General features: G+C 41.0%; 1 protein-coding gene across 5 annotated transcripts; it reads right to left on the bottom strand.

The window, feature by feature from the left end:
• Window positions 1–6010: 6010 nt before the first annotated feature.
• Window positions 6011–8992, bottom strand: LOC135699001 (uncharacterized). Of its 5 annotated transcripts, none has more exons than XM_065219173.1 (4): window positions 8861–8992; window positions 7918–8792; window positions 7740–7858; window positions 6011–7678 (listed from the first exon to the last, which is right to left on the bottom strand). In XM_065219173.1, exons 2-4 carry the CDS (start codon window positions 8414–8416, stop codon window positions 6314–6316), a joined length of 1983 nt encoding a protein of 660 aa, XP_065075245.1. In that variant the 5' UTR covers window positions 8417–8792; window positions 8861–8992; the 3' UTR covers window positions 6011–6313. The 5 variants fall into 5 exon arrangements, with proteins under 5 accessions (XP_065075245.1, XP_065075244.1, XP_065075246.1 ...); XM_065219172.1 differs by having other exon boundaries at window positions 7918–8787; XM_065219174.1 differs by having other exon boundaries at window positions 7918–8688.
• Window positions 8993–12478: the final 3486 nt, after the last annotated feature.

Raw genomic sequence — 12478 nt, 5'->3', positions numbered from 1 at the left:
ATATAGAAATTAAATAGTACGTAAGGGCCATTTCCACCTGGGAAAATGTGCCTTGATGGGGGCAAGTATGATCATAGAGGTAACTCTAAGACTAGTAGGTCCCGAAGAAACGTGCTCAACTTTTTGGCTCAGCTCTGGTACTATCTTCGGTCCCAAGCTAATCGATTTACCCCTCAAAACATAGGAAAATCCACGAACCCCTCATTTTATCTGTCAAACTTTTATAGTGAATCAAAACAAACATAGTGTGGTACTGGAATTTATACTAGAATGGGGCACGTTAATCGATTTGCTTGGGACCAATAGGCTAGTCAAGTAATGAGCCAATTTAAAATCGTTAGTTTCGTATTGATTGTTGGTACTTTTCTTCGGGACCTTCTGGTCTTAGAGTTACCTCTATGATATTAGAGCGACCTTTGTTGTTTTGGGGACCGTGTTTACCTCTGCTTCCCCATCGTCCCCACAAAGGTCACAGGAGGAACATTTTGATAGTAGGTTGGGTTCGTAGGATTAGGATTCATCTTGATAAGTGATGCGATCGTAGTTTTGATGCAATGTGAATAAGACTTGCTATTTTTGCAATGGCTGGAAGGGAAATGAGTCGACCCTATCAATTTAGTAATGTAAAGGGGCCTGAGATGAAACCTATACTGTCTTCTGCTCAGTAAGCAATAACGGCCGATCTAAGGCAACCGTGCCCTTCACGGAGAACAAATTCGTTAAGTTGAGATAACAATCCTAATAGTTACTTTCACATGGAAAAATATGGTTGTTCGAAAGAAACCTATAGTTATTCTAACATTAATTTGACCGTCAACTCAATCATATCTACCTAATAGATTCAACTGTTCATCTTATACTCAATTCAACTATAACTTTTATCAATTATAACAATCGTCAAATGTAATTTATTTATATAATTTGGTTTCAAGTGATCATCATAAATCCACATACTTTTAACTTGTGATGCGTAGAACAGGCGATAAGATAGCTGGCTCTCACGCAGATGAACACGGTTCAAATCTAAGTTGAATGTTCTTGTTCACTTTTTTTATGATTTTGCAGTTGTGTTTTTGAGATCGATAAAGAAGCAAAACAAACTTCCTTAATATGTCGATAATGAAGAGTAGTTCGTTTAATAAACATTGTTAAATTTTGCTTCCCTAACAATAGTTTCCTTGAATCAACTAAAGCATAGTTGTATTTTGAAGTTTAACGTTTGTTCATCTACTGAAAAATATAGTTGAGCCAACCGAGGAGCCAGCTATGAACTATGCTGCTATATATAGTCAAATCAACTATAGTTTCGAGTTATCTCTAAAACAATTGAACAATATAGTTATTTTGACCGGAAAAATAATTGCGTCTGCTATAATTTGTTCTCCGTGTTGGCATCAAAACAAGCTACGACCGACGATCTTTCAAGTCCGCATGAAAGGAGTTAAACCGAGAGTTAAACAAACGAAATAACGCTCGAAATAACGTCCCTAAAACAGTTAACAAAGTTTTCCAACCCGCATCTAGCGTACGTCAGATATTCATCCATATTTTGGTTTTCGTTCGAACCGTATTTTCCTTGAGCTTGAGCTTGAGCTTGATTGACCGCCCACGGTTGCTACTCTGCTATTACCAGATCAGCTGTAATTACACAGAGAACCAATAGACGATGCTTGGGACTAGCAATCATCCTCAATGTGTAAAAACTGGTGATCTTAAATTAGGCAATACCAGCGCCGGCCGCGCCCGAACACAGGTTAAGAAAGGAATGGGAAGGATTGTGTTGACATGACACTCGCGTTGATGGAAGCCGAGAACACCTATGCACTTCCACGAGGAATCACTGGGATGTTGGGTAAGAGGGTTGGGTTGCAGCAGGGTTCGTTTTGGTAAACGATAAGCAGAATTGATGTCCTAACGATCATATAACGCGAAGGAGCTTGGGACTAAACCCACGGTCTTCTGCTCAGTAAGCAAAAACGTTTGCCACTAGGCAGACGAGCACCTTTTTAATCACCGAGTTGCTGTTATTACCATGTAGTCACATTAACAAATAAAACGATTGACGAATCTTGAATGTGGATGGGCCTGAGATTAGACTCATGATGTTCTGCTCAGTAAGCAAATACGGTTGCTCTAAGGCCACCGAGCCCCTCATATCACATAATACCGTTGCTCAAATTTTTGTATCCATTCAAACCCGGAACCAACGACAACAACGAGTTTCGCAAAATACACAATACACAAGCGATTTTACCATAAATCTCTTTGGTATTTAAGGACCTGGGACCGCGTTTTTCTGCTCAGTAATCAGGCCACTGTAACCGACGATCTTTCAAATCCGAATATCCGAATTGTTTAATAATCTTATAAACTTCATAATCATTTAAATATTCAGGTTTGCGTTTCTGTCTTTTTCTTCGAATTTCCACCGGTTCTACTGTTGCTTCTTCCTCCACCTCATTAGCACTTTTCCTTTTAATGAGCATTGGAGAAACCCATTCCGATGCTTCATTAACTCTCTCAATTATATCCTGTTCCTCTAATTCCTTTAACTTTAGAAGCGTTAATTTTTCTAGGGGAATTGGTATGCGCCGGAAAGCTTGCCGAACCGGAGGGACTGATTTATCGATTTTCACAGATACTGTCATGTCTTTGATACAGGGCATGGCACTGCTGCTTGTAACATTAAGAAACTTCACCACTCCTAATTTTTCTGCTGAATTTCCAGACAGCAAGGAACACTTCCCATTTTCGATTACAAAGAACGTTGTTTTGCAGGTCCGGTCTCCAATGATGATTTCCACATCGATTTCTCCAAGCACTGTCAACGGACGGTTGGATCCATATCCTCGAAAAATTTTACTGCTGCCCTTTCGTACGTCGAATGCCTTAAATCCCACCTTCTTCAGAGTCTTCCAATCCATTGTACTAAGGACGTCTTCATCAGCACCAGTATCTACCACAAACCGAAAATTTACACCACCAACTGCAGCTATCACTGTGCGTTTACCGTCCAGATGAAACAATTCGCGAATCTCTACTGTGTTAGTAACATTATCCACTTCTCTTACGAATTTGTGCTTTCTGTTCGAATTTTTACCCTGAAAACGATTTGTTGGTGATTCGAGATTCTTAACATCACCTTTCCGATTTTCTCGTTGGCCATACGGATGAAAATTTTTACGCGGCTTCCAACAGCAACGTGCAAAATGACCAACTTTCCCACAATTGTTGCATCGAGAGACCCGAGCAGGGCATTGCTGGTCACCAGAAATATGAGTTCCCAAACACCGGGTACACGTACCTTTGTTGTCCATTGAAGTGTTGCTTGATTTAGAAACCGCATTCAAATCGTTTAAATCCGAAAGCTGACAGGACCTTGAACGAAATTCTTGCACTTGTGCGGAAACTGATTCATGAGGTCGCCCAATTTTCAACATTTCTTCAAGAGTAACATCAGCTTCTAAATATTTGGCCCTTAGTTTATCATCGTTTTCGGTTGCATACACTATTTGATCCATTATCATTTCATTGACTTGATCTTCGAAGTTACATGCTGTTGCTTGAGTTTTGAGGCGTGGAACAAATTTATCCAATTTTTCCTTGGGATTAAACTTGAGCTGACGCAACTTGTATCTCTCGTATCGGAGTGACATCCGAGGTGAGAAATAATTATCCAATATCTCCATTGCCGCCCGGTAACGATTGTCCAAAATGCTTCCAGATACCTCCAGATTTTTCGCAATTTTCCGAACGTCCGGTCCACCGAAACACATCAACGCATTGTATAGCTCATCGTGGTCATTAACACCTTTTAGCGCAAGGTATGATAAAAATTGTCCTTTCCATTCTTCCCATCGCACAGATGTAGGACCGTCGCCAGACTCGTGGAATGGCAGTATATTGAAATTCAGCTGTAATTAAAATTTTCTGAATATTTGTTCGCATTAAACCACACACGATTTCATTGATTGACTTTTCACTAGCTTTATCTATTTTTAATTAATATAAGAATTATAATTTAATTTTAAAATAAATTTACATAGTGGACTGGAACCCGAAGTTCCCTTCGCTTTTCCCTTATATGGGATCAGTCAAATGGCCTGGAATCTTTGTTCCCTTCATTTGACTCTCTAAATGGCCTGGAACTTGTATTCCCTTCATTTAGAGACACTTCAATTGCCTCACCTCAGTAGACTTTCAGACAAATGGCCTGGAATTATTATTCCCTACATTTATCTACCTAAATGGCCTGGATATTTTTCCATAATTCCCTTCATTTAGGTTCAATTTTCAACATTGAAAGATTTAAAACTTCACATTTTCCAAAATGAATGTACAAGTTATACTAGTGGAACTCAAACAACTGTTACTAAGAAAAAAAATATTCGTTACCATGGACATGTTGACGTTTCAAACAATTTCCACAACTTGAAGAAAATTTCCGTCCAATCGACTTGTGATGCCTTGCTGCTCTAACCTTCGCCCTCGTCTTATTTGATGAACTTCAAATTGTCTTTAAACACGTACGGGTAACGTTTCACCACTCGTCACCAATGTAGCAGCTCCAAATAAAACGTCTTGCTCCGATGAGTAGTTGAATATCAATGACGTTTTATTATCAGTATCCTGACTTGGCCTACTATCATTACATTCTTAAATCTATGCCTACTACAACCTAAGCCTGTTCTAATCCACCTGAAATGACTAACGAATGGAAGACTTCGACTACCCAGCCATGCAATAGTCTCATTCCGTGCCTTATGGCAACTTGATGATTCTATTGCGCTCATCTTCTGACACCACCCAGGGGAGACTTGGTCCTGTACCCAATGCTTAACTTATCTCCATTCCACTCAGCTACTCGCAATTTCTTGTGATATAGTGGGCGGAATATTATTATATGAGACAATTCAATGCAGACGTCTTTGCAAATTTGGCAGATCGACAGGTAATCGGTGAGTTACCACGATAGTTGCTATTCAACAGCTCGACAGCGTCCCATCGTCACGATTTTCTACAATAACGGCCTGGTTTAGATCTTAATATCTTTTCCCAGCAAGACTCAAGCATTTGTTTGAAAAACCTACCCTACCTACGTACGCTAAGATTAAACTGGAACGAACTAACTAATTTAGTTGACTGCTGGATGCAACTTGTCCGTAAACTTCGCATGGAATTCAAATAGCGAGAAATCGTTGATAAACTGGAAACTTTTCGCTAACCAATACTTTCCATTTCCGGTACCGTCATCAAACGAGTAGAACATGAAAAAGACTTGCTTGATGTTTCCGTTGGTCGGCTGCTTTCCGATGTGAAAGGGTTCTCAGGGCGAAATTGTCCGCAACGTCTTATTTTCCACAGATGAGGTTGTCGATATGGAAGAGGTCTTGGAATAGTCCCGGCATTACCTGATCCATAACGGTTGGTGCCGTAAAGACCTGGATGGTACGCAGAATATACAACTCGATTGCAGTAGTTCACTATAGCAGAACGGTCCACAGAAACTAACATTTCAGGCTAAAATCCACGCCTCGAAAACTAAACTGGGGATTTTCTTCATTAAAAGCACATCAGAACGGGGAATCACGAGACAAAATATTGACAGCAAAAATAAACTCGACCGTTCGTCGGCACAACTTACTTCGTGCTGTGTAAGTACCGTAAGTACATTTAAAAACGGCTTCCTTCGTTTGGCATTCCGCAAATTAGCTTTTAAAAAAATATGTAATAGGGGAAATGGATGTAATGTCGACCTAACTGCCCCTAATTTGGGCCCATACATAGATTGAACAATCTACTAAATTTTCAATAGCGACCAAAAATATCGATAAGTACCGTCCCAATGACGCGTTCATCTAGATAAAATTGATAAATAGCAGACTTTTAGCTATGGGCCCAATCTAAGATCCATAGGCCAACATTAGAGCCATTTCCCCTACGTTACCTATATTTCTTTTCTTCGAAAAAAAAATCGTGCAATTTATTCCATAAAGCTATAGTTTTCATATAATAGATTATATAAAATGTTTTCATTTTTTAAACATATTAACTTATCGCTATTGTCGTTTACTAAAACATAAATTTTGTACATCGGCGCTTAAAAGGTGCTATTTGTCTTTTTTTCCCTCAGCTTAACAGAAATACCTGCCTTTGTTCAGTAAAATCAACACATAAAAAAACATTGTCACGGATGGAAACACATAAAATTGGTACAAAAATGATGGCAGCCTCAACAATGGCAAATGAATAAAAAAAAAAACTTTTGAAAAATAATCATTTTGGCAACAGTATCTACTCCTCCCCCTCCCAATCAATGCACATTTTCCTTATTTTCCCGCTTGATTCTTCGAGGGTACGGTGAAGTCGTCTGGGTTTGTTCCCCATGGTCACCGCTGCCACCACCAGCTCCTGCATCAACACAACCCGAATCGGTATCCTGCACGAACTGCGGCATCGTCGTTTGAGTTCCTCCCTTGTTGTGCTTCATCCGGCTCATCTTGTTCTCGTCGGCACATTTGGTTGTAATGGCCGTCCGGACCATCGGTTCCGACACGTTGCAGGTTTTCGACACGATGGCAATGATGTCGGCAATGATCTTCTGGTCCAACTTGTCTTTGACCGGTTTGGCACGATCTCCCATGAAAGCAGGTGACGGCCGACCGGTAAGGGTGTGCGATGCTAGTACTTCTCGCGAGAACAGGGTCATGAGCAGTTTCCGGGTAGCGGCTTTGTAGTTGGTCCAATTGATTGCACGTAGAACTTGCTTCTTCACCAGGGTATTGTTGGGTCCGATTGAGGTCACTTCCGTATCGTCGCCATCTTCTTCATCGATCCACTCTTTCAGCATTTCGTTTATGGCTGCCCCTTTATTGATGATGGATGGGGTACTCACGTGGGACTGAATGCTGACATTGCTGAGACTCAGGGCCGAGGAGGACAGTTTGTTGGTAAAATTGAGATTCTTTGGTGTGGATGTTACTGAATTGACTGAACTTTCCTCGTGGATTGTGAATTTACTCTGACTGAACGACATGTTACTCTCGTCTTGAACACTTATGTGGTCCATTATCAGGTGGGTACTATCGTTGGAAATGGTTGGTTTCTGAGCTACGGATTCGGCCACACTCGATACCCTATCTCGACTTTCGTCACCACCCGTACCGAGTACGACGTAGCTGGAAACATTTTCTTCCGGGTTTTTTACGACTTCGGTAATTTCGTACTTGTGAACGGAATCCACTTTGGCCACCATCTGTTTCAGGGTTTCCGAAAATTTACTCTGCTGTTCCATCATGTCGTACGTCAGTTTCCTATTGTATTCGGTCTCCATCCGGATAGTTTTCTGTTCCGCAAGGATTGTTTCCAGCAGGGACAGGATCTTAGTAAATTCCGGTGGGCTCGAACGGTTGCCATCCTGAGGGAAGAACCTGGTGTCGGTTTGCGTTTGTTGGTCGAACGTCATCGGCGGGGGTTTAGCAAACGATCCGGGGTTGGTAACCTGCACAGAAACCACGGAGGGCGACGGGGAGATTATCCGCTCCGTTTTGCAGTTGTTCACCCAATTGGCGGTAGCTATCTGCGACTGTATCGGCATGGGTTCAAACTCGGGACTGGCTGGTTCCAGTTCTTCCGAATCCGTCACGGCAGATTCAACACGACGACGTTTCGGCTGTTGCTGCAATGTAATTGATGATATAAAAACCATATCGGTTATAGAGCGGAATTTTGTAGCCTACCTCTTGATTTGTAGTTGCATTGTATTGCTGCTCCTGGGAAGTGATTATTTTTCGATAATGATTGTCGGATGCCATCTTGCGCAATTGCCTAGCCTCGGTATCGATGAATTGTTTATCGTCTAAGCACAAATTTCATATAAGTTACACAACCAAACCTCCAATAATATCCACAACTTACCGGATATGATAACCACCGTCGCCTGTTGCACCCTCTTGCCTCGTCTCACAAATATCGTCTTTCCGGTGTGGATCGTCTCTCGGGAGTTTCCAGATTGACTATGGAGTATCAGATCAGAAGAGTCGATCACAGAGTAGGTGTTCGGCTCCCCAGCCGGTGCCTCCCATTCCACCAGAAGCCACATCTTGATCGGCGGTGGTTGCATTTGATGTACCTGTTCATGAACTGGCTGCTGTGGCTGTTGCATGTGTGTCACCACAGTGGACAAAGTAGGACTCACCGCAGTTGATCCGGTGTTAGTTAGCACATGGTTTAAAATTATAGGATCTTTCGAAACAGACATTGGCGTATACTGTTGCTGCTGGTGTTGGTGGGTGACTTTAGTAAATTGATCATCGGCTTGAACTGGGGCCACTGTAATTACTCCCGCAGAACCATCGGCTGGCAGGAAACGTTGACCGTACTGCAATGCCACCTTGGCCGTCTGTACCGTTGCCATACTGGAATGTACCAGCTGTTTCTCTGACTGATTCTCAGGCAATGGGATTCCTCGCCCCTTCTCCACACTTCTGCCCACTTACACGATCCTTCGGAATCCAATAGAATCTCTCGAACCAATCAAAGGCTCACGTATCAAACTGCATGGGAACTAACTGGACACTGCTCGTCAAGAACACTAATAAGTATTCTCGATCAGGTACAAATAGTCTCAAATTTCTACCTTAGAAGATGCTTTGTTCGTGTTTCTGGAATTCAGTGCGGTGATCCTTCCTGCAGGTACAACTTTGAATGAATGAAAAAGCAGGATAAAAACCGCCAAACGCCAGACACCGCACGACAGTATAGGTACATGGATCCAGTTCGGCACAACTACACTTAATTTTATGTAAGAGAAATTGAATGGGTACACATGTGTGTGTTTTCCACTTCAGCAGAATCTTACCAAACACGAGTTTCAGCCTTCGTTGAATAGTCTACGAAAAGTCTTCCAAACGACTTATTCGTTAAAAGCTAATCACAACTCTAACTTTAAACTTCAAACCATAATCACTACTTTTAGAAAACTATACAAAATCCACACTAATCGGTGGTCACTCCAATGGGACGTTATGTATGTAGAGTAGCCCTATTGGAATTCTCAGTCGAGTAATAATAGTGAGTTGATTCAACTCACCGCCGCTCTGGTAGTCGACGTCGAATTGACTTTACATAGAACAGATCAACTCCGACATCGACTGGCTTTCTAGATGCTTATTTCACAGCTCAAGTGAGTTGAACGCTGAATAGTACCATCTAACTGGACTTAAGAGTAAACACTGTAGTATGCGTGACATAGACTGTACGGAATGCGAATGTAGCCGGGTTTATGTTTTCTGTTTACAAAATGTGCGCGAGATGCCAACAGGAAATATGCGGCGATGACTTAAAGGCAGGCGACTAGGAACGTGTAGGGAAGTCCATGTTGAAAAATTAACGGAATATACCACTGACTATGTTGCATCCGTGACTAATTTTAATCACAACGAACAATGTGCTCCCGCATAGTAATTTATCAACAGTTGAGTTACTCATGAATGAACGTTGACAGGAGGCAGTTACATAACGGCTGTGAGTAACAACATCAATATTATCACATTCTGTCAGGCAAATTATTAACCGGTGGAAACTAACGATTTTAAATTGGCTCACTTCTTGACTACACGCAGAAAAATGGATTTTTGTTTCAGGGCCTAATGTATTTTGTTATTGATTCAAACATATTGTATCACTATTTCAACGAAACATATTTTTGAATCAACAAAATGGTTTTTAGAATCAACAAACAGATTATTGACTCTACAACCGGTTTGTTGATTCAAAAATATTTTTCTTTGGATTAACCGAATAATATATTTGAATCAATACCAAAAATATATTAGGCCCTGAGCCAAAAATATATCCATTTGAATTTAAAAATCATTTCTCTGTGTGTAGCCTACACACTTAATTTTTTTCGCCGAGATTCCAACAGCCGAGTAATTCTGCAATTTATTTTGCTGAGATTCAGTCAAACAATTGCCGAGACTCAGCTAACAAATAAAATGTTGCTGAGATATCAGCTAACAAACAGATATTTTGCAGAGATATCAGCAAAAGTGAATGCCGAAGTAATCGGCTGTTGGAGATTTTACCGAGCTAGATTAAGTGTGTATTGGTCCCAAGCAAATCGATTAACGTACCCCATTCTAGTTGAAATTCTAGTACTATACTATGTATGTTTTGATTCGTTATGAAAGTTTGACAGATAAAATGAGGGGTTCGTGGATTTTCCTATGTTTCGAGGGGTACATCGATTAGCTTGGGACCGAAGAGAGCCAAAAAGTTGAGCACGTTTCTTCGGGACCTTCTAGTCTTAAGCCTAGCTTAAGGCCCACGCACATTAGATCCGGATCGGACGCGTTGCAGCAAACTGACAGCTAAATCTACAGTTAGACATGTCAAATTTACTTAAACGCAAACGGATCTAATGTGCGTGGCCCTTTAGAGTTACTTCTATGCTATTATTCTATCAAAGCCCACGTACCATGTATTACCGTAACATAGAAAAACGCAAACTAGACTTCACCAAGTGAGAACAACTCATTTTTTGTTCCATTCGGGGTCCCAAAGAACTGTGCAAAATTTATGGACGATTGATTGCAACCCTGGCTGCAACCCGGCTTTCTGCATTGCCTTTGAAATTAGTATGTTCATCCTTAGAGACCACAATTTTGCTTGAACCATACAACTTACCGTACAAAAGTATTGTCCAGGAAGTTCCTAACAACTTTGATGAAGGAAGTACGGTGCCAGAATCTAAAAAAAAGTTATGACAGTTTAAACACAGACAAACAGACATAACACATTGAATATTTCTCAATGTAAAACATCGGCGCTCAAACATTACCGCCATCTGTTGAGTACACTGTGGTGGGTAGTACGCTGAACAGATGGCGGTAGTGTGTAAACGTCAAACGCAAGGGAATTGACTATGCACGCCACAGGTGGCGGTACTACCAACTACGATACTTTTAAATTGACCGTTAAATGCTTGTTCGATGAACATCTTGCGAGTGTTATGTCTGTTTGTCTGTGGTTTAAATATTTATGTTTTGAATTAAATTCCAAAAATTCCTTATCCTGCCAATACTGCCACACCAATGCAATTCAGATTCTAAACTGAAATAATTTCGGAGTTTTCTATCTTATCGATTTGGTATGTTTATGATGAATCAGAGCTGTCACCAAGGGGTAAGTCACTCAGCACATTGTGCCAAAATTATATTCGGCACAAATTGGGCACACCCACCGGCACAATCTCGTAAGCATTGGATTGTTGAAAATAAAATGGGAACACTAATGGACAACTGTCATTGAAGTTGTTCACAACATTACATGCTGGTTGACTGTATATTCAGGAACATCCTCTAATTGAGTATACTAAAGAAACTCAGACCCGAGCGCCCTAATAAAAATGTTATGGTTAATTTGCTTAACGACGTGTTCGTGGTATCATCCAAACCATTTGTGGAATAGTTCAGTCATTTGGGTTACCGTTCGTGTATGATAATTTTTTATTAGGGCGCAGACCAGCAGTTTACTTATAGATCTAAATACGATATGTAGGTTCTAGACTGGGCTTAAGAGAAAGAGGCAGTTAAGCAGACCTCGAAGCAGACCTCATTAGTACCAACAATCAATTCGAAACTAACGAGTTTAAATTGGCTCACTGCTTGACTAGCCTATTGGTCCCAAGTAAACGATTAACGTATCGCATTCTAGTCGAAATGCTAGTACTACACTATGTTTGTTTTGATTCACTATGAAAGTTTGACAGATAAAATGAGGGGTTATTGGTTTTTCATATGTTTCGAGGTGTGAATCGATTAGCTTGGGACCGAAGAGAGTACCAGAGCTGAGTCAAAAAGTTGAGCACGTTATTTCGGGACCTTCTAGTCTTAGAGTGTACCTCTATTATATGTTAGTACCCTTCATTTAAATAATACTGAAAACCACACAAAACAAACTAAATTAGTCTATTCATCATCCTCTATAGTCGGTCTCCAACGAGGTCTCCAACAATGATCCCCACCGGTTCCAACTCTTTCCGGCCGCTGATAGACCGATGCATTTCACATCACGAAAAACTATAGGTTTCTGGTCTGCCATTATAACCACAGGCCGGTGACAAGGCCTATACTAACAGCTATGTTTGACAGTAGGCAGCATGTCCAGGGCCCAAATCGTTTGTTTTGCTGTACTTTGCCCGCTGTCACTGTATACAATGTTGCTTACGAGCCTGCCACCGGGCTCCGAAAGCACAAAACTCCGAAATTTCACACACCTGCCACTTTCCGCGTCATCTTCAATCCGATTTATCCTTGTGATTTGAAACCAAAACATTCAAGGTGTCAGAAATACTGGGTTGCCAGGATGGGTATTTTACAAACAATTACAGCCTCGCAATTTTCATGTATTTTTGACCCCCTGGATCTTCCAAAGATCTTTCCAATACCGCCCAATCCTAGTGTGAGTCTGAGTT

The sequence above is a fragment of the Ochlerotatus camptorhynchus genome, unplaced genomic scaffold (assembly GCF_037179485.1).
Source record: "Ochlerotatus camptorhynchus isolate MF236.1 unplaced genomic scaffold, CSIRO-AGI_Acam_v1.1 ptg000101l, whole genome shotgun sequence".
Classification (NCBI taxonomy): domain Eukaryota; kingdom Metazoa; phylum Arthropoda; class Insecta; order Diptera; family Culicidae; genus Ochlerotatus; species Ochlerotatus camptorhynchus.
This window is presented reverse-complemented; position numbering and strand designations above follow the sequence as displayed.